The 22,972-nt window shown below is 42.6% G+C and overlaps 1 protein-coding gene across 3 annotated transcripts in view; it reads right to left on the bottom strand.

The window, feature by feature from the left end:
* Positions 1–22,972, bottom strand: part of Mettl24 (methyltransferase like 24) — a 143,446-nt gene that overhangs the window by 94,540 nt on the left and 25,934 nt on the right. For all 3 annotated transcript variants that reach the window (XM_074076941.1, XM_074076959.1, XM_074076952.1), the window contains exons 2-3: positions 12,518–12,616; positions 5,416–5,555 (exon numbers count right to left, since the gene is read on the bottom strand). In XM_074076941.1, the coding sequence (XP_073933042.1) occupies positions 5,416–5,555; positions 12,518–12,616 (239 nt within the window). The remainder of the gene's footprint in view (positions 1–5,415; positions 5,556–12,517; positions 12,617–22,972) is intronic.

Genomic DNA, 22,972 nt, shown 5'->3' with positions numbered 1-22,972 from the left:
CACCTGTGTCCCCAGGAGAGTCACCCCTCCAATTGCAGCTGCATCTCCAGTTTGCCTGGGAATTCATTACTATGCACAACATAGGCATGGTCTGGCTGCCATAGCCATGGGCCACACGACGCCCCACATCCTCACCAAAATCCAAAGCATTCTTCTTCAGCCACTATAAATATTTTCTGTAGTTCCCAGTTTTCAATCAACACTTTTATGTTCTTCATTAAATATTGACCCTATAACTGCTCATCTGCCTTTTATAAAGCTGATTTTGAATGGTAAACATTTAAAATGAAAGTAATAGAAATTTTATGCTCCCAAGACAACTTCCCAAGTTTTATTTTACTCTGTTATATGTTTTAAGTGGAATAGTCCAGGATGTAAAATACTAAGTAAAATACAAAGCCAGTTTGCAGCAAGAAAACAGGACCAAGCTGAGATCTCCAATTTGCTTGTGGTACTACGCAATTATTTCCTGACCTATTTCCATAAATTTTTAATGTGACATAAACTCTGCTGTCACAATGTCCCATTCTTCCTACCATTTTGATGCATAGCTGATGGACTCCCAGGAGAAAAGCTCAGCTTTAACTGACTGGCCAAGCAGCTCAGCATCCAATCCAAGCCTCCCATTCACCACACTGCAGAACTAGACTCCCTCCTGGCCTCCTCCCCTCAGTCACTTACACAGCAAATATTGAGTGCCTATTGTGTGCCAACCCCCACTGATAGACACTATCTGTAGATATTCATTTTTAAAAAGTTTCTATTATCTTTTTTTTTTTTGGTGGTATGGGGTTTTAGCATGCCTCCAGTCCCCTTTTTTTGCTTTAGTTGTTTTCATTTGTTTGCTTGCTTGCTTGTTTGTTTGGGTTTTTTGGTGGTGGGGTTTGAACTCAGGGCCTCACATTTGCTAGGCAGGCACTCTACCACTTGAGCCGCTCCACTAACCCTGCTTTAGTTATTTTCAAATAGGGTTTCACATATATGCCCAAGCTGGTCTGGACTGTGATCCTCTTATTTAATCTTCCCACCTAGTTGGCATGACAGGTGTGTGCCACCTGTTTTTATTGGTTGAGATAGGGTCTCTTGGACTTTTTCCCTAGGTCCATCCTTGAACTGCTATCTTTAGAGCTCCACCTCCAAAGTAGCTAGGATTACAGGTGTGAGCCAAGGTACCTGGCTAAAATATTTCCATTATGTTTAAAGTCTTATTTGAATCTCTTGTTTGCTCTGTGTGTGTGTGTGTGTGTGTGTGTGTGTGTGTGTGTTATCAGGGCTTGAACTCAAAGCCTACACCTTGAGCCACTCCACCAGCCCTTTTTGTGTTAGGTCTTTTCAAGATACGGTCTCATGAACTAATTGACCAGGCTGGCTTTGAACTGCAATCCTCCTGATCTCTACCGCCTGAGTAGGTAGGATTATAGCTGTGAGCCACTGGCACCCAGCTGCTTTTTTTTTTTTTAAACCCTGCTGATTATTAATTCTTGTTTGCCATAGTTTGAGAGCAATCATGATCCTCTCCACATTGGCACCTTTGGGGAGGTCTCCACATCACCAAATGTCTGCCCCTAACCATGACCACCCAGAGTCTTACTAGTTGTCTGAATGTAGACTGTAGAGGGAATAGTGAAACCTACAGGTGAGGAACAGGCATTTGGCATTCTTTAGGGTCCCCAGTACTGCTCGAAAAGGACTTCAGAAGTCTAGCCTAAGAACCTTCATCACGCCTACAGACAGTCTACGAGACAGGCTGCTCCAAATAGAAATGATTCTCTCCTCCTTTATTTTGAGACATATCATTTGTAAGTTCAGGACTGTTTATAAAAGTACTGATGCATTTGGTGAAGTAGTTTCATTACTTTAAACCCATTCTTCTGTAAAAAGCTCTCGAAATTCATTTGTATGTCAAGGTCATTTTCAACTGAATATCAATTTTTCTCACTTTTTTTGTAAGAGTGCCCTTTATTTCCTTTTTATTGAAGTATAAAACTATACATTTTTTTGGCAGTACTAGATTGAATACAGGACCTTGCAATTGCCAGGTAAGCACTCTGCCACTTGAGTTATGTCTCCAGTCCTGTTTGCTTTAGTTTATTTTTTTCAGAGAGAATCTCACACTTCTGCTCAAGGCTGGCTTGAACCTCAGTCTTTCTACTTTTGCCTCCTATGTAGCTGTGATTACATGGATGGCCACCATACCTGACTTGTCTTTTGAGATATGGTGTAGCTAAGTTTTTTTGCTCAGGTTGGCCTCAAACCATGGTCCTCCACCATCCAAGTAGCTAAAATTACAGGTGTGAGTCACCACACCTGGTCATACATAAATTTTTCATTGGTACAAATCATAGAAATCCAATAATGGACATTATTTGTCTTGGATCATTCATAACTATGTATAAAATTTCTTACCTACTCTCTTTTTCTAGCCATGTTCATTAATAGTCTTCTTTCTTTTTATAACAAGGGTGCTCTAATTATATCTGGAAATCATCACTTTCTTTTTTTTTTTTTTTCATTTTTCTTTTATTATTCATATGTGCATACAAGGCTTGGTTTATTTCTCCCCCCTGCCCCCACCCCCTCCCTTACCACCCACTCCACCCCCTCCCGCTCCCCCCCTCAATACCCAGCAGAAACTATTTTGCCCTTATCTCTAATTTTGTTGTAGAGAGAGTACAAGCAATAATAGGAAGGAACAAGGGGTTTTGCTGGTTGAGATAAGGATAGCTATACAGGGAGTTGACTCACATTGATTTCCTGTGCGTGGGTGTTACCTTCTAGGTTAATTCTTTTTAATCTAACCTTTTCTCTAGTTCCTGGTCTCCTTTTCCTATTGGCCTCAGTTGCTTTAAGGTATCTGCTTTAGTTTCTCTGCATTAAGGGCAACAAATGCTAGCTAGTTTTTTAGGTGTCTTACCTATCCTCACCCCTCCCTTGTGTGCTCTCGCTTTTATCATGTGCTCATAGTCCAATCCCCTTGTTGTGTTTGCCCTTGATCTAATGTCCACATATGAGGGAGAACATACGATTTTTGGTCTTTTGAGCCAGGCTAACCTCACTCAGAATGATGTTCTCCAATTCCATCCATTTACCAGCGAATGATAACATTTCGTTCTTCTTCATGGCTGCATAAAATTCCATTGTGTATAGATACCACATCTTCTTAATCCATTCGTCAGTGCTGGGGCATCTTGGCTGTTTCCATAACTTGGCTATTGTGAATAGTGCCGCAATAAACATGGATGTGCAGGTGCCTCTGGAGTAACAGTCTTTTGGGTATATCCCCAAGAGTGGTATTGCTGGATCAAATGGTAGATCGATGTCCAGCTTTTTAAGTAGCCTCCAAATTTTTTTCCAGAGTGGTTGTACTAGTCTACATTCCCACCAACAGTGTAAGAGGGTTCCTTTTTCCCCGCATCCTCGCCAACACCTGTTGGTGGTGGTGTTGCTGATGATGGCTATTCTAACAGGGGTGAGGTGGAATCTTAGCGTGGTTTTAATTTGGATTTCCTTTATTGCTAGAGATGGTGAGCATTTTTTCATGTGTTTTCTGGCCATTTGAATTTCTTCTTTTGAGAAAGTTCTGTTTAGTTCACCTGCCCATTTCTTTATTGGTTCATTAGTTTTGGGAGAATTTAGTTTTTTAAGTTCCCTGTATATTCTGGTTATCAGTCCTTTGTCTGATGTATAGTTGGCAAATATTTTCTCCCACTCTGTGGGTGTTCTCTTCAGTTTAGAGACCATTTCTTTTGATGAACAGAAGCTTTTTAGTTTTATGAGGTCCCATTTATCTATGCTATCTCTTAGTTGCTGTGCTGCTGGGGTTTCATTGAGAAAGTTCTTACCTATACCTACTAACTCCAGAGTATTTCCTACTCTTTCTTGTATCAACTTAAGAGTTTGGGGTCTGATATTAAGATCCTTGATCCATTTTGAGTTAATCTTGGTATAGGGTGATATACATGGATCTAGTTTCAGTTTTTTGCAGACTGCTAACCAGTTTTCCCAGCAGTTTTTGTTGAAGAGGCTGCTATTTCTCCATCGTATATTTTTAGCTCCTTTGTCAAAGATAAGTTGCTTATAGTTGTGTGGCTTCATATCTGGATCCTCTATTCTGTTCCACTGGTCTTCATGTCTGTTTTTGTGCCAGTACCATGCTGTTTTTATTATTATTGCTTTGTAATATAGTTTGAAGTCAGGTATTGTGATACCTCCTGCATTGTTCTTTTGACTGAGTATTGCCTTGGCTATTCGTGGCCTCTTGTGTTTCCATATAAATTTAACAGTAGATTTTTCAATCTCTTTGATGAATGTCATTGGAATTTTGATGGGAATTGCATTAAACATGTAGATTACTTTTGGGAGTATAGACATTTTTACTATGTTGATTCTACCAATCCATGAGCATGGGAGATCTCTCCACTTTCTATAGTCTTCCTCAATCTCTTTCTTCAGAAGTGTATAGTTTTCCTTGTAGAGGTCTTTCACATCTTTTGTTAGGTTTACACCTAGGTATTTGATTTTTTTTGAGGCTATTGTAAATGGAATTGTTTTCATACATTCTTTTTCCGTTTGCTCATTGTTAGTGTATAGAAATGCTAATGATTTTTCTATGTTGATTTTATATCCTGCTACCTTGCTATAGCTATTGATGATGTCTAGAAGCTTCTGAGTAGAGTTTTTTGGGTCTTTAAGGTATAGGATCATGTCGTCTGCAAATAGGGATATTTTGACAGTTTCTTTACCTATTTGTATTCCTTTTATTCCTTCTTCTTGCCTAATTGCTCTGGCTAGAAATTCCAGTACTATGTTGAATAGGAGTGGAGATAGTGGGCATCCTTGTCTGGTTCCTGATTTTAGAGGGAATGGTTTTAATTTTTCTCCGTTAAGTATAATGCTGGCTGTAGGTTTGTCATATATAGCTTTTATAATGTTGAGGAACTTTCCTTCTATTCCTAGTTTTCTTAGAGCTTTTATCATGAAATGATGTTGGATCTTATCAAAGGCTTTTTCTGCATCTATTGAGATGATCAAGTGGTTTTTGTCTTTGCTTCTGTTAATGTGGTTTATTACGTTTATTGATTTTCGTATGTTGAACCACCCCTGCATCCCTGGGATGCAGGGTGCTCTAATTATATCTGGAAATCATCACTTTCACCGGGAGGATTATCCTTATGTTGAGAACTGAAGCAGCCAACTTATTACCAGCACAATGTGGGGGCGGAAAGTGGCCCTGGTGAAGGAGACCTCAGCGATCTGCATATGTCCACAGCTGCAGAGCCGATCAGTGCCAAACAGTGACATGAACCAAAGCATAGCATCTGGACACACTGCTACCAGTCACAATTGTGTTGCTAAGCAGCTGTGGCTGCCCTCTTGAATGTTTGTGTTTTCTTCTGCTGCAAAAAATGTACTCACCCTAGCGAGTAGAGGCGGCACTGCTTGTTGCGGATCTGATGAGCTAAGCCAAACCTGTCATCAAGACACACCAACCAGGGCTTCTGGGCAGGGCTGGAGTCCTTACTCAGGCTGTCTGTACTCACGTGGTTGCATGCAATCTGTAAGGATTGGAAATCAATATGAATAATTTAAAATGTTGAGTGATAAATCAGGTAGAGACTTACTGCTTTTCCCATTCCTGAAAACCTTAATAGGAGAGTTATGTCTTCCACAGCTAACTACTCTCTTCCCCAGGGAACCACAAGACTGCTGTAAAATGTTAGGAGGAATTTCAATTACATAGCAGATAAAAAGTAATCTCATGGAGACTCAGTGCAGGTTTGAAGGGGAATTAGGAGCTACGATATCTATTTGCCCAGAAAGCAAATCAGGAGCAGAGATGGGAGGGGGAAGGGGCCAAGAGGCTTTGCAAAAGTGTGTTAGTTTGGGTGGATGAACAGAAGTTGACGGGAGGCTCAGACCAAGAAGGACATCCCAGGCACAGAGAACAACATGGTGCCCTTCTGCAAGATGTGTGCTACAATCACAGGCACAGATCTCAGAAAGATACTCACAAGACTATCTGTCCTTTAATTCGGCAGATAAGATGGGGCCACTGAAGTCAGAAAGGTAAAAAAAAAAAAAAAAGAAAGAAATATACAAGCCATTAAATGCACTTTTGTGCAAAAGAACTTCACATGAACAAAAAAGAATATTTTTCTATGTTCTTTTAAAGGTTGAAATAAAGATAATAAAAACAGCTAAAACCACACACACACACAAAAGAAAGGTGGTACATGTTAGCCAAGGTAGAAAGCTGATCTTGAGTCAAGTGAAATTACAAAGTAGTCCCTGCTGATAAGACACATTCTTGTGATAAGATGCTCCAATGAGCCAGCTCCTGGGAGAGGAGGGTAGCAGCCCCAGGCAGGAGACTCTTAGGAGCTAACCAAAGCACTTCTCTTAACTGATCCATCAAGATTAGATGAGAAAACAAAGGAATGTGGAGCTAAGTCAAGCAGAAATAAGTCTTTTCTTTCAAGCGCACATTAAACAAATGTACTTGATAAGGGAGGCTGACTTGCGTTTGAGGTGAGTGCAATTTGCACAGAGGATTGCCTGATCCTTTTGCTTAACTGATTGTCCAGAGTTTTAATCTAAGAAGAGCCTATCACTGGAGCCTATCCAACTAGTACCCAGGGCTAGCCTGTTCTATTCCAGGGCTAGCCTGGCAAGACTATCCTGGCTGTGTCTTTAAGTAAAAATGCTAGATTCTCTTTTCTACTTCTGTCTCCAACCACTTTTTAAAGAGGAAAAAATACCAGAATATGGAATTAAACCCTCTCTCAGGCAACTGCTACAGTCTACGTTTATTAGCTGAGTAATCTGCATGTTCACTTCTATAATTCATCTACTAGTCTCTCAGAGAAAAAAGGAAATTCTGCCTCTGCCTGCTTCTTCCTCTTCCCCACCCCCTACCCACCCAAGGACAGAGGAGTTGCTAATGTATTTAGTCAGAGCTCCATGTGTCTAATCTACCTAGTGGGCAGATTAGGTGCCTTGAACATAGGCACCTTTCTTATCCTATGTTCCATGCCTGCTTCCAGGAGGAAGCTGGTAGTCCAGGGCAGTTCTGGCGGGTCCCCAAGGCATTCCTGGACTGCCTAAACCTGACCCATTTTCTCTAGGGCAGCTTCCTGGAGTGTTTCACTGCGCTGGTGTGATGATTCCATTGCTGTGGTTCTTGTGGGCACGCTCCCTAAGAACCTCCATAATGACAGGTAGCATATGTTTGTATTTCCCTTCTAACACCATTAAAATCTAACTCTAGTCTCTTTCACAGCATTTCTTAAGGTGTGATCCACCTACATCAGAATCAGCTGAGAAGTACTGTAAATGCAGGTTCTTGTGTCCTATTCCATGCTGTGGATTTCAGAGCTGAGGTTGGTAAAAGAATTTACCCAGATGGGAGAGTGGGAGAAACCAAAGATTTATTACAGCGCCATTTAAAAGGAAAGAAAAGGCTAGGTAAAGAAGCACAAGCTGCCCTGGAACGGGGGTGGGATAAGCTTTTATAGAGTTTACTTGGGATTTTGCTGATTGGTTGTTTCTTTTTCATGGGCCTTGTTGATTGGTTGTCCACCTCCTCCATCAAAGTGTTAATTTTATGCATGGGAGTATCTCAAGAGTTTGGCCCCTATTTCCTCATTCCAGCATTCCTCCTGGCTCTGGATATTTTGTTTCCACCATGCCTCAGGAAGGGGGTGTGAGGGTTTTCCCTCACACCCCAGATCTGCAAAATCAGAATAGTTGAGACTGACACCTGGGAACATGTATTGTAGTGAGCTCCTCAGGTAGTCCTGAGAGTTTACCAGAGGGCTTGGTCTTTTGTAAAGCCCTAGGAAAATGTCCCAAACTGGTCTAAACTGTGCCTTAGCAATTTCAGGAAAGAGGATGTACTGTGGGCAGAGCTTTCAAGTGAAAGCAGTAGGCCCTACAATCCTACCCCTAACAAAGAGGGAGATGGGGCACAAATAATTAGCCAGAGGCTTCCAAAAGTCAGGTATTGAGGGCCAAGAGTCAGGGCCTTGAGGTCAACTGCTCCTCCTTTGCCAAAGTCATAGACTAGGATTTATTATAGAATAAACCCTAGTCAACTAACCAAGCACTTTTTCTATTAGACATTCTTTTCCATTCAATCTTTCAGGTAACATTCTTCTTCTTATCTTAGCTCAAAAATAAAATATGGGAGTTATTCAATTTTTAACCATTTATTAACCATCTTATTGGCAGACATTAGCTTTTGAAAACAACTAGGAGTCCTCCATAAAATTCTGCTCCTAAAAATTAATTAAATATTGATTTTCACACCTTTCTAGTTAAGATTTATGGCCAGGGCTTCAATAAACTCTCTTGCAAGCAAAATAAGTAAGGGCAACAACTTGCAGCTAAGCTCCAATTTGAGTAATTATGCTCTCTGTCTGCCTAACTCCCCTTATAATTTTAACCATATAAAGTGAATTAGGCCTGGACAAAAGAAAATAGACTCGAAGAAAAAATGTTTTTTAGTTATTTAGCTCAAAGGATCTAATTTATTTTCATTTCATTTTGTAACCCAAAATCTTGAGTAGCATTTGTGCCAACCCATTAGTAGAACGTGGCAAAGGGAATCCTTAAAATTTGAGTTTTGACAAGACTCCCTTATCAGTCAACTGTTTGTTTACCCAGTTCCATTATTTCGAAAGTCTCAAAGGCAGAACTGAATTTTTGTTTTTATCCTGCTGTGTGTGTGTGAGTTTAGCAGTAAATATAATAGACACCATTGTTAAAATGTTGTGAAGTTACAGTCTACACCTCCAGCACCTGAGTTCTTAGGTTATTGTTACAAATAAGGAGATAGATACCTAGATAGATGGATAGATAACAGAAAAACAGACTTTCAACCATTTTCATTTTTTCTTATTTAGATCAGACGCTGTTGCTTAGATTAATTTTGTATTGCAAGGCTTGCTTCCTGGAGGCATATGGTTTGGGGGTTGTCATAAAACACTGATCTGGAGACTTCTCTTAGAACAGAGCACTGTGTTTATGAGTTAACCATTTCTTGTGAGCTGCAGACTGTCTTACTGACTGCAGAACACTGCCATGAAATCATGGCCTTTCGTGTTGAGAAAAACAATATTCCTAATTAAACTGAGCCTGAGGTTCTGCATCCTCTATTCAAATGTCATCTTCCTCAGGTGTTTCATTAAAAATACAGAGCTCCAGCCACTCCACCATCCTAATGCTAGAGTCCAGGGGTCCTGTGCCCATGGCTGCCTACTGCCATGATTTCCCATGCCCTGTGCCTCTACTCTAAGCCTTGATGGCCTAGGGTGCTCTTCTCCACCCATTTGCCCATCCCTGCTAGAGGTTTCATGCCTCTCTTGCATGTTAGCTATTTACCAGTGGTGGAGGGGGCACTTTATTTGATATCCCTGCTCTGTGCCCGCACAGGGCCAGGCACAGAACAGGTGCTCAACAATGCCAGCTGATACATGAAGAAATCATCATGGAGCTTGTCAAATACTGGGCCTCGCTGTACAAGTTTAAGCACAGATTTGAGAGAAATAATTTTTTATTTTAAAAAGCAACATAAGAGGATGGGGGTGGAATGTACTTTTACTTTCAGAGGTTTGGGGCCTTTTTTTTTTTTTCCTAAGCCATTATGAGTCACTGCTGCTAACTGCAAAAATTTTAGGTAACAGGGGCTCTAATATTCTGCCAGTTTTTGTAAGCTGTCATTGTCAAGATGAGTTCTAAATGAGGCATAAGCCACAAAAGCAGAACAAAAAAAAAAAAACCTCTGCATGGCAAACAGAAGGAAGAGGGAGCAATGGTTAGTAAAAGATTCTGGTAAAGAATCACTTAGTGTCATCTCCCATTGCTCTCACCTGCTGGCCTCTTCATAACCCGGAAGAGCATTAAAGCACAGTGCTTTACCTGGATAAAATGCTTCTAACTGCAAAATTATTGTGAGATCTGGAACTTTATCTCAATTTTTTTTCTAGAGGACAAAAATCCTTTTAGCAAGCTTTGGAGGAATTCAGGACATATCATCCCCAAATATGTGAACTGGTATGTTGATTATTTCAAGCTGAAATCACTTGAGGAATTATAACTTCAGAAAGGACCATGTGGCCTGTCTTTTCTCACATACAGCAAGCCATAAAGATTCTCTTGGGAGAGGTGCCCTTCCCATATTCCAAGTCCAGAAAATAGCTTTAATCACTAGAGACTGATAACTGGGGCCAAAGTGAAACTAAATAAACAAACTCTTTAAAATAACTCTTATCTTCTACTAGCTTTTAGATTCCCCACCACCACCACCACCATATATCTCCTGGAGGCATCCCTAGAATTTGCTGCCCTAGTCTAAACATCCATTTGTCCTGTCATTCCTTCACAAGGTTTTTGTTCCTTATCTAAAAAGCATAAAAGCAACATGCTTTGGTCATTTCTATGGACTTCATTTTTTATGAAGATCTCCATGTAATGTAAGTTCAATAAAACATTTATGATTTTCTCTTATTCATCAGCTCTTATAGTAATTGAAATCCTAGATCCAGTTAAAGGGCCCACATGAGAACGAAGAGGGATGCAAGGGATCTTTTTCTCCCTTAGCTTCAACAGCCAAATTTCTATTATGCACTCATCATGCTTAATATCATTGTACATCCATTTGCCTGCCTTCACAACCTGTGTGTTAGCTTCTTGAGGGCAGAGACTGTATCCACAGGGCCTCCCACAGTTCTTGGCATGTCGATAATAACTCCATCCTACTCTGCGTAGTATAAGATCACAGAACTGGGGAAAACTTAGAAACAATTTGATCTCTTCCTTTTCAAGATCCGAACAGTGAAAGTTCACAGAAGCAAAGAAAGTTGCTCAGAGTTACAACATCATACTATATACATACAGGATAGAAGGCTTCCATTTTTCTAAAGACTTTTTCTCCTCTCAGTCCATAGCGCATGAGAAAGATCTAAGAGGAGTCAGAAATGACCATAGCATTCCACAGAGCATCTTCCAAGTAAATAGGCCTTGTACAAGTTACAGAATTTTAACTGAAAATACATGTAAAATGGAATTTGGAGTCTTGCAGTCAGTAAATTAACTTTGGAGGGTGGAATCCATAGTTCTCAAATTCAATTTATATATTTAACACATCTCATTTTTCTCTAGGCCCTTTAAGAGTTTTTTAAAGTCATAATTAAGAGGTCTAGTTTCCTATTGTTCATGTAAAGCCAAACTGTAAAATTAAAATTTTAGCATTTTAATTAAGTCTGCATAAGTCCACCAAATTAACTTGCATGAAATTACATAAAGCACAGGGACCAATTTATCATCCCATCATCTACGATTAATTCCATAGGCTTTTCATTCCATTTAGGTGACAAGTATTAAAATCTCTGATTGTCTAACTGTATCATACAGCAAATGGGATTTTCTTTTACCCCTAAACTAGCCTCCTAAAGATCCAGAAATAAGCCAGGCATGGTGAATGACACCTGTAATCCCAGCACTTGGAAGATCTTAAGTGTGAGGCCAACCTGGGCTGCATAGTGAGACCCTGTCTCAAAAGAAGAAAAAAATCTAGAAAAATGGGCTTTGTTGCCTGCCAGTGAGTTTCAGGAGGAGAAGCAGGGTGCCAAGAGCCAGAAGGCTGAAGGAAATAAAAAGAATTCATCACCCCCATCACACCCCCACACCTCACCTCCCCCAGGGCCGCCCCTGATCCACAAGGCAGTTTCCTGGGTGGGCCTGTGCTCAGTTCCCAAGCAGTCACAGTTCCTAATTCATTAGCACTGCTCAGTTCAGGGCTAAGTGTCCCTCTGGCCAAGATCTCCTCTTATGTCTGCCTTTTCCCCAGAATCAGGCAACTTGAGAAGAAACCTTCTGATTAACGTGTCAAGAGCCATAGACTCTCCTTAATCGATGGTCTCTTGCTTGCTCAGACTGACTCAGCCTCAAGCTGGGCTGGAGCTGCCACTGTGTGTCAAGCCACTAATAAAAGCCACTGCTCAGAAATGATTTAAAGTGCTCCAAGGAGAGAGACTTTGGATTCATTAACGTCTCACTGTTCTGCCTCAGAGTCTCCTCTGCTCTCTCGCCTCGCGTGTCCCTGGCTGCTAAGCGTCTGTGGCAGAAAAGTGAAAAAAGGCAAACGCCTCCAAATAGGAACTGGAGCTTGAGCCCTCCAGATGATGGTTTTGTTTTGTGACACACTTGACTGCCTACTCACAGGGACGAATCTGTCGCTTCAAATGGTTTTCCAAAGCAATTTTCTAAAGTGGATCTTTCAAACACTTCGGAATGAATCATTAGAACATTTCAGGTCGATGAGACTCCTGGAAGGAAGAAGATTCGAGCAAATGGAAGGCTTCTCAACTGCCTCCCAGGGAGTGGATAAATTTGAGCATCAGAGCCTCAGTAACCAGGTCCCTATCAGGAGTCGCTCACAACCTCCCACCCTCAGTGACAAACCCTTCTTTCCAAGGGGCAGTCAGCATCTATGACACAATTTGAACCTGAACACAACCTGAATGGTTCTGATGTATCTCAGGAACCTCGAGGCTTCCTCTTCCAGGGACTGGGCAGGACCTGCCCACGGCTGGAGCTGTATGCGCCACTGGGGACCCTGTGAGAGACAGAACACAGGCAATGAGGAGCTGGGTGGGGTGGGGAGAGGATCAGATGGGGCCAAGGCTGCCTTAGCTGATACCAAAGCCAGCCTGTGTGTGCAGAGCTGCTGTCATCAAGACCACATCAGCCATCGGAAGACTCATGGCCTCTCGTGAGGCCAGAGAAAGCCCAGCACCCAAGTTAAGGGAGCCTTGTCCCTTCACTGCAACTTTAGATTCCGTGATACCACTCCCCATTAAGAAGGAAAAAGTCCATTATTTACTGTGGTTCTCTACAGATAGAAATTTGGGGATTTGGGCCTCCTGCAGGGGCCAGTTCTGGTACTCAGAGCACCATAATGTCAGAACCTCCCCTTGTTGGGAAGAAGTACTCAGGTACTTCCTCAGCACAGGGAGATGGGCAATACCACCCGGCTGCTGAGCTCATGTACAAGGGGCAAGGACCCTGGACCTGTCACTACCAGGACTGGGAGGGTGACTTTTTTAACACTGTGAGGCAGCCCCCATCTGTCAGCTGAGGAACCGAGATGCAGCCGTAAGTAGAGGGCTGGGACTGAGTTCTGAGCTCCCTGTGCAGCAAGAATGGGTAGAAAGGCTGGAGGAAGACAGTGGTCTGGAAGCAACACTAGGATCCCACCAGTCAAAAGGAAGCATGACCCAGGAAGTTCTTGCTAGAGCTCAGGGCTCCTTGCCTAGAGTTGTCACCACCTGGTGATCTCCCAGAGGTTTGCTGTGATCCAAAGGGGGGGAAGGGCTCAGCCTACAGGGCAGGGAAGGGCTGGGGAGCAAGAGATGCTCCAGCAGCTGGCAGGACAAATGTCTAGCGTTGGAAAAGACTTGGGGGTCATGGCACAGGGGTTCCTGCAGAGTGGTCATGATGGCCTCTAAGCCCCCTTTTATGGTGAGGAGGGGTGCCTGAGAGGGCTCTAGGGACAAGATAAGTGGACTATTAATGTGTTCATATTGTTCTCCAGGCAGGAGTGGCGACAGGAACTGTCACCCAAAAAAGAAATATCTGAACAGGCTGGCCATGAGGCACATTAGTACAAATGTGGTCGGTTGCCCTTAGATGGGGAGGCCTAAGTGACAGGGTTAAACTGAAAACAAGGAGTGAGGGCAGAGCAAGCATGTTAGTCTGCGTGGAGCAGGTGCCTGGATTGGGAAGAGGAACTGGCTCCCTCACGAAGGTCTGGGATGAGTGCAAACGCTCTGGAAGTGATGAAGCATTAGCCCGGGTTAGGCAGGATTAGATGCCTGACATTGCAGAGCCCCAAAGCCACAGACTCAGCACCCCCACAGCCTATGCTGCCCTTGTAGTGGCTGAGCACCATGCAGTCCCTCTAGATTGAAAGAGCTTCCCTGACCTCCTGCAGGTGGCTTCTGTCCCAGAAATCCATAGGCAGGGTGGCTTCACAGGTGTGCATCCTGCACAGGCTTAGAGGGGCCATGTTTAGTTTACCGCTCTGCTAACCTTATCTTCAGATTCTTAATGATTTTTGAACAAGAGGCCCTGCATTTTCATTTTACATTGGACCCTGCAAATTATGTAGACAGTCTGCCCCGAGGAACACCTTTACTAGGAGGACAGCCTTGTCTTATAGCTGTTCTTGCCCCGTGAATGTTGAGCAGACAGACTCAAGTCAGAGAGAGCCAGAGAACACCAGCTAATCTTCCTTCCACCACTTTCTTTTTTCCTTCTCTGCTTAGATGTTGAATATCATTTGGTCAAACAATATTTACTGAGTATCAGCAACTCTGCGCCAAGCACTGGGAAATACAGATCTGAATACAACCTGGACTCTCCCAAGAGGCAAGCAACATGGTCAGATCAGGGAGTCAGATTTGTATAAAATAACTTTGATAAGGAAATGCAAAAACATGCAGGAGAGTCATTCTTCTCAGGAAACCATTTAATTCTTTTTTTTTTAATTTGGTTTCATCTCTTCTTTAAATAAGGATGTAGGAAACCATTTAATTCTGAAATCACAAATTATAAACACAAACGCCTCCTCCTTTTTCTTGGGTCACATTCTTTTTTTTGCATCAAATGGACAGTGTGCCTTCCCGGGTCACTGCAGCAGTTAGCACAGCAAACCCAGTGCTCCACAAAAGTCTGACAGGCCCAGGGTCTAAAACCTCCCATTAATTGTCATAGGGCCATTCACAAGTGCCCCCCAACATCTGGCCCAGGAGTCTCTGATGAAAATGATGAAGTTCACATGTCTGGTTTTCTGCTAAATAAGGGGTTGGCAAACTTTTTCTATCATGGGTCAAATAACAAATATTTAAGACTTTGCAGGCCACACGGATTCTGTTGCAACCCCTCGCCTCCTGTCATAGCTCAAAAGCAGCCAGAAACAGAAAGTAAACAAACGGTCATGGCTGTGTTCCAGTAGAACTCCATTTACAGAAGAAATTGACTGCAGGCAGAATTTGGCCTGCAAGCTGTAGCAGGTTGACCCCTGCTCCAGTTGATTCTAAGTTGGAGGTCACATGGCCTAGAAGAGAGTGTTTACCTGGAATAATGCAAGAGACACAGACTGTGACGTCTATATGAAACCACCTTTGTCATCTTGGTGACTTTTGGCAAGTATCTGTTGTGGTTCCAGAGGAAACTTGGAATCTTCAAACTGGTGAATTGGATAGAATTTCACCAAGGGACTATTTACAAAGGTGTGGACAGAGTTTATGGAAACCAGACCTCAGTAATGCAGTATCTGTGGCTGGTAACACCAGAGAGCCCTTCAAGCCCACGGGAAATGATATGGAGAAGGCTTCGATAAAGGAAAACAGTCAATCCTATTGCAGACTCCATGGCCAAACCCAAAGAGACCAAGAAAAGGGAGGCTGTGTTTGGTTCCATGCAGTCAGCCTACCAGGGGCACAGCCGGCAGAGCAGGGTAGAGACTAGACTGGGAGGGGCAAATGGAAGTTCTCTTGGACAGCATTCTTTGGTGGTACTGAGGTTTGAACTCCGGGCCTCGTATTTGCAAGGCAAGTGCTCTACCACTTGAGCCACACCCCCAGCAGGCTCTCTTGGGCAGCGTTCTTTGGAAAGAAGCAGTGATGTTTGACCAAGAAGTCATTCCTTCATTCCATAGGCATTTGCGCCTCTTTCCAGGTTCTGTGTTACAATTTAATACAGATCACAACTTTTCATCCAATAAATGCAAAATGAACTGTTTAAGGCTCTGACAGCAATCTCTGTAAGTACAATGGGGGCACAATGAGCTGAGATGGAGCACTTGAGTACTCACCACTCTCTAATAAAAGCCCAAAAATTATAGATGCCAATTATGGGAATTAGTCTGCACTGCTAAAAGCCCCAAATCATGGCAAGGTATGTCTGGCATCATTAAAAAGATGCCTTAAACACAGTAGCAGCATTTAACCTGCGCCAGTACACAAAGGGAACTTCACAGATCTATAATTGTGAATCTACATGATAAGTCAGTGTAGTGAAACAACAGAATTACCTTAAGGATCCACAAATAGTATCTTTCTTGCACTCTGATGTTTCTCATTTCCAACTGAGTGTTGACCACAAAGAAGCTAAACAAAGCAGCTGGACTGGTGAGTAACCTAAATGGAAGAGTCTCAGGCGGGAGTATAACAGAAACACACAGCACATAGATGCCCTCAGAAGTGCTCTGGCTTAATGCTTTGGTTGAGCTGTTTAAAAAACATTTCACATAAAGCAATGTTCTTATTGGAATCAAACTGACAGCAGCTTGTGATTATCTCCCCATGGAAACCACTAGCTTTTATCATTTCTTTCAATTATCATTTGTCCTAATTCTCCAGTGCATATACATCAACATTTGTTCTTCCCAAATTCCCACAAACAGGATTCCCTGAGCACCCTCAACCCCGATGGCAGGTTTAATAGAAAAAGGTAAAACCCATCTTTTCCCTTAAAAAAATTTTTGTTATGATTTTTACTCTAAACACTCCTAAATGCCAGGCTACTCTAAATGCCTGCAAATGCATGTGCTCCAAATGTCAAGTGACCATAAGGCCACCCCCATAGCTACCGAGAGGTGGGAATGTGGAGTCTCCATCCTGTCTGTCCATCAAACTTCTTTAGACAGGTAAAATGGTAGCTTAGCAGAGGTGGGTGGAAGCACCATCACTTTAGATTGGTCTTTCTGTCTGTCTTCAGCAGGCTATGCTGAAATGTTAACTGGTGAGTTGCCACACAGTGGGGCCCGGCCCTTAAGCCTATGCAGGGATGGAAGCCCCACTCCCACTACTCTTCTAAAATCCTGCCCCCTAAATTGCCAGGCATTTACACAAGTGGGGCCTCCCCTATAGCAGACAAATTTCTCAGGTCAAGCAAGGTCCTGGATTTCCAAAGAAAGAAAGCAGCCCCCTTTTTGTTTTGCAAGGCCTTGTCTGGTAATTTCTCCAGGGGATGTGTATTGAAAAGCTAGCTGGCTTTCTCTAATGAGAGGCAACAGTCTTTGTTACATTGATAAAAGTCCAAAGTATTAAGATACAGGACATCAGAAGCTTCTACACATAAGTAATTCAAGTTGTTTGGTGGCTATCTTATACACATCTGAGATTCTGCTTTTCAAAGGGTAAAAAGTAATTCAGTGCATAGAAATACAGCATCTGACTCAAATCAGACTATAGTGAGCACAATCACTAGGCTTTTGGATATTTTTATCATTTGTGATCTTACCATTATCTTTTGTTTTTTTAAAAGAAGAAATGGATTCTCTCAAGCCAGGAAGCTGAATTCCAAGATTTTACTACTAAAAGACAATACAAAAAACCAAATCAATCTCAAAAAACTTCTTTGCTTACCAGCCTCCACTTACTAATTCAAGACCATAAGCCCCGAACTTATAGCATTAAAAAAAAAAAAAATTACAGAAAAAAAGCAGAGCCACTCATGACCTAGAAAAGAGAGGCACTGACTCTGCAAAAAGCTTTCTTTGTCTAGAAATTTGGAATAACAGCTTTCTTCTTCATGGGCAGTTTCCTCACACCGATGAATGACCTCACACAGCCCAAGAGGAAATTGTCAAACTGCTAACAGTGCCACCATTGGCCTTTGAAGGGATTTTTTACATTTTTGGGGGGAGGAATATAAAAATTGAAGATAAAATAAGTAAAAAAAAAAAAAAATACAGCTTCTAATGGACCATTGCTTTGTTTCAATATTACAGGTCTTTGGGGGGGGGGTGTAATTGCATAAGTGATTTAAAAGATTGCTTTCTTGAAGTGGATAATTTATAGAATGTTTGAAATAGTTTTTTTTGTAAAATCTCAATACTCCCAAATCCACAGTCCCATCATTACCAATTTCCTGAAAGCTTTTAGAACCCACAATTTTCCACAGGGAGAGATGGCTAACAATTCACTCTTTGCATTATGGTTGTGCCTATGGAAAAGAACAAGGCTGTGAGTCTGACTCAAACCAGACAAGATGCTAAGTGTGTATTGATGTGTTGATATTGGGAAGCCAGGGCTTTCTGGGAGAAACAAACCCAAAACAAGTTAAAATAGATTTATTTAGCAATTTTGCTGCAATTTTATACTAATTAAGAGTATCTGTTAGTGGGCAGGGAACAATGACTGGAGGAAATTGTGCATTCCTCTTTAGAAAGAGAAAGGGGTTTGCAGGAGCTCTTGGGGAAGGGGGAGGCACAAAATGGTATCTGGACTAAACATGAATCCAGCCATAGCTGATGGTTTGTGAGCATCAGGCCACATTTCTGTGAGGACCTACATAAACAGTGCTTCCAGACATTTGCTCTGGTGTGACCAGGAGTTCTGAGAGTTGGGGTGGGAGGAAGGCTGCTCACAAGTCTTCCCTCAGTATTCTTGTGTCATTGGCTGGTTCTCAGACTCAGCCCTGGTTCATAAACAGCAGGGGTCAGCATACATTTTATGGTGATGCTTAAAATTCAGGTACCTCATCTCAGAGAAACAGACAGAGAGGAAGGGAGATGGGGGAGGAAGGAAGGAAGGAAGGACCTCAGTTTCAGTTCCGGGTCAGATGACTAAGCACACTCCCACCCATGTCACCTACTGAATGCAGTAATGAAGCCTGGGTGGACTGCACAGAGCAGTTATTTGAGGAATCTGAAAAGTAAACATTAGCAGGCAGATTGGGGGAGAAAACCAGAATTCAAAGAACCATGGGACCAGCAGTAAGTTCACTGTTGGTTTTCTTTGGTCTCCTCCTGTCCCCACTCAGGGTTACCTGATAGAGTAATAATGTCGCCATTTTGTGAATCGTCAGCCATTTTATCCTCAGGCCTAACTACTTGAGAAATGGAGCCATCCCCAGGCAGCTCCACCCTTAACAGAAATTCCCATGCTCTAAGACAGCTCCATCCCTAAGGGAGACTCCCGCGCATGCGCTGACTTCCTCACGCTTGCTCTTCTATAGAAGCCACGCCTAGCCCAGAGTCTGTGCTGTGCCATTTTTACCTGGCCAGCCTGGCAGTTCATGGCTGCCATTAAACTTTGCTTTTGGACCTGAGACTTTTCTCATGAGCTTTCTTTGTGAGGGTGTTTTCCCTAATATTACCTAGCCCACGCAGAGGGCATTGGAGCAGACAGAAAGCCCTAAAGCTCCCCCCAGTTCAGGCTCAGGGACAAAAGGTTGCTCTGATTTCTCTTTCTTGTATCCCACTCTCAAAGCAAACCCCCTGAAGTGAAAGAAACCACAGTGGGGGTCCCAAGGCGCCTAAAACTCTGAAGAAAAGGCAGCTTCCTGTCTGAGCTGAGACTGCAGGTATGACCCCATGGAATATTTTCTGTTTCTCTCCTCTCAAAGCTTGAACTTGGACTGAGCCACAGTCACAGAAAGTGTGCAGCACAGGCAGAGCAGAGGGACCTACAGCCCAAACTTTCTGTCCAGAGGTTCAGAAGCTGCAGGGAACTACACAATACTAAGGCAATCAGGGAAAAGTAGCTTAGGGAAGCAACTGCATAGAGTGGTTTATGAAGACCTGGGCTCACCTAGGACTGCATTGCATGGATCTGATTCTGAGTGTATCAAAGACTGAGAACTGAGCTAATAAAACACCCTTGTCCAAGACCCAGACTGACCTCTAGGGGGCATGCCTACCAACATCTACAAAATACTCAAAGGCTTCACAAGCAGAACTGACACAGAACTCAGAACTCATATGTGTTATTCAGTTTCTCATCACTGTGACAAATACCTGACAGAAACTATTTAAAAGGAGGAAAGGTTTGTTTTGGCTCAGTTTTAGAGGCTTCAGTCCATGTTCACTTGGCTCTGTGTTTCTGGGCCTGTGACAGGAAGGGACCAGGGACAAAATACCTTTCAAAGGCACGCCCCTAGGAGACTACTTCCTTCAATCAGACCCTACCTCTTATTGTTCCCACCACCTCCCAAAATAACACCACCAGTTGAAGACCAAGCCTTCCACAAGCTTATGGGGGACATTTCATGTCACCATAGAAAGTTGGTTAGAATTTGTTGCCTGAATCTGAATAAGGTCAACTGCTTATTAAGACAAATATATCAATGTTATCCATAGCATTAAACAGAACTAAGAGATTTCTAACATACTATTCAAAAGGTCCAGGAAATAACAAAAACTAAGCATATGAAGAAGCAGGGGCATGGGGCATAGCCTAAGTGATAATGCCTACCTAGCAAGCACAGGGGCTTAAGTTCAAATTCCAGTATGACCTGAAAAAGGAAAATGAAAAAAAAAAACACGAAGAATCAGAGCAATCCCAACTGAAAGACAATTAACAGATGCCATTAAAGGCATGACGCAAGGGATGATTTTTTTTTTGGCCAAGACTGAAAAGCGACAATTATAAAAATACTTTACGTGACATAGAGGTATACACTCTTGAAGCCAATGGAAAGACATAGGAGGTATAAAGAGTCCAATGGAATTTTCTGAACAGAAAGATATATAGATGACATAAAAATTAAAATGTCAGTGGATGGACTCAAGAGCAGAAAGAATGTGACACAAGAAAGAGTCAGTGAACTTGAAGATGAAGCAGTAGAAAGTATCCAATCTGAGCAACACAGAGAAAAAAAATGATGAGGTGGGAGATGAAAAGAGCTTGGGGAACTCTGCAGCAATATGGAGAGGTCTAGCATTTATGGCTTTGATATCCCAGAGGAGGGGGAAAAAGAATGCAGTGCAGAAAAACAATAGTCAAAGAAACAATGACTGAAAGATCCTCAAATTGAACAAAGTACATAAACCTAAAGCTTCAAGCAGCCCAGCAACACCCTAAGACAAACACTGGAGGAATTCCACATCCATCCACATCATAATCAAACTGCTGAAAACTAAAGACAGCAATGACAAAATTAAAAAAAAAAACAAAACAGTCTCTATTAATGTGACACACTGTGCCCTGGGCCAGGGTCAAAATTGCTAGGTGAGAAAGGGCAAAGCCAGCCCCTCCCGATGAAAGCCCAGTCCCACCTCTCTGCCACCAAGTCCATCTGCTCAATGTCTGTGACAGCAGCCAGCAAGCATGCTGAGATCCACAGCCAGAGCAGCATTTTGAATTCTTCCCCCATCAATCTGCCGCCCCTGCATCATTACCCAGAGTGTAGGCTGGGAGGCAAGGCAACCAGAAATCAAATCAACTTTGGCAAGAAAAGAATGCACTATAATTCAAGCAGGCCCTGATAACTTTTAGGAAGGAGGAAAAAAAGGTGTGTGTGTGGGTGGGGGGTGGAGGAGAAATAAACACTCAGCTCTAGATTCATTCTCTAAGTTATTCTGGCAAATTGGAAAGAGAGGCCTAGCAAATTGGAGTAGGGTTTTGTTCTTAAAATGACATCTTTAAATTCACCACATTTTCTTTGTGTCAGAATGGGTTCAATCTGGGTAAGACTGAACACCACAGGGGATGGCTAAGAGAATAAAACATCATGTTTTATCATAGGCAGTAAAAAGAGAAGCCAAACACCTGGAAATAGATCCAGTGAAAGCTAGAGGTTTTCGTGATATAGACTATACAGTGTCTGCATACATAGTAGGGACTCAAATGTCAAATCAGGATTTCACTGAGGAGGAACGTCAACCAGGGAAAGAGGGAGGGCTTCATTTGTTATATAAAAGTAAGTTCTTAAAAGAATGTTTGCCTAGGAAATCATTACCCATGGTTTTGAGGATTCTGTCTCAGTGTGTTTGTCTCTTTGTCTCTCTCTCTCTCTGTGTCTCTCTCTCCTCTTCAGAATACGTAAAGTCCATGGCCTTTCTAGGACCCAGAATCATAGGATCCTAACATCATCTGAACCAACAGCACTCTGCTGTGTTTATGGACACACTTCAGTCAGGAAACTTCAGGCAGTCAACACCCCACAGTCCTGAAATATGGGCCTTCCCTGATGGGAGTTATACAGCACACCCCCAAGCCCATTTCAAGGATGTCTGGGATTCTAGTAGCTGCCACTGACAAAGGAACATGAATTGACAGAGGGTGGAGGGGGACAGAAAAGCCACTAAGAGGGAAGAAGAGGAATGGAGAAAGGAACAGGGAAAAGGGAGCATGAGAGAAAGAAGAGGAAAGGTGGTTTCCCCTCAATACCTGTATAGCAGGCTCCACCCTCCCTACAAGATCACTTAGCACCCAGGGTGGTATACAAGGGGTTCCCAGGGCCTCTTTACTGGCACCATCCCACATCTGCCCTCAGTCCTCATTCAAACCAGGGAAAGTGTTTTAGTTCTAGATGCTAAATAAGAAGCAATTTTTATCACAAAAAGAGTAAACTTGCCTCACCCCAGTCACCATGTATAAGGGAACAGGAATCATGAAAGAAAGAATGAGGCCACACTAAGCACCTGGACACAGAGCCTTTAGCAGCATCCTACAGCCATCCCAAAGGGTGACAAGTGGGATTACAGCCACATGTGACACAGCACATCAATGGGAAGCAGAGCCTTCCTTAGAAGCCAAACATAGACAATGGATGATGCTGAAACAATCTCCATGAGAAAGACCCTGAGCAGGCAGGACATAAGGTGCCCTGCCATGAGGAGGATAGCCCACGGTGGGTAAAAGGAACAGAGCCAAATGGGGGCCCTAGAACCCTGGCCAAGACCCACACCACTTACCATATAGCTAATATCACTCATTTCCAGATGAAGCTGTCACACCCCATTATTCAATGTCATTAGTTGCACATAACTGTGTATATATGCATGTATGTAATTCTCAGGTTCTTAACATGCATCTATTTATAGTCACTAGCTCTTTTTCATTTTCATATGATCCATATTTCACATTGTCCATCTTGTCACTCTTTGGCCCTGAGATAGGGATAGGGTATTTGGTAGTCTCAATAAATTCAACCTGACAATTAGAGATAAGACTCTGGT

Source organism: Castor canadensis, chromosome 1, assembly GCF_047511655.1.
Source record: "Castor canadensis chromosome 1, mCasCan1.hap1v2, whole genome shotgun sequence".
Lineage (NCBI taxonomy): Eukaryota > Metazoa > Chordata > Mammalia > Rodentia > Castoridae > Castor > Castor canadensis.
This window is presented reverse-complemented; position numbering and strand designations above follow the sequence as displayed.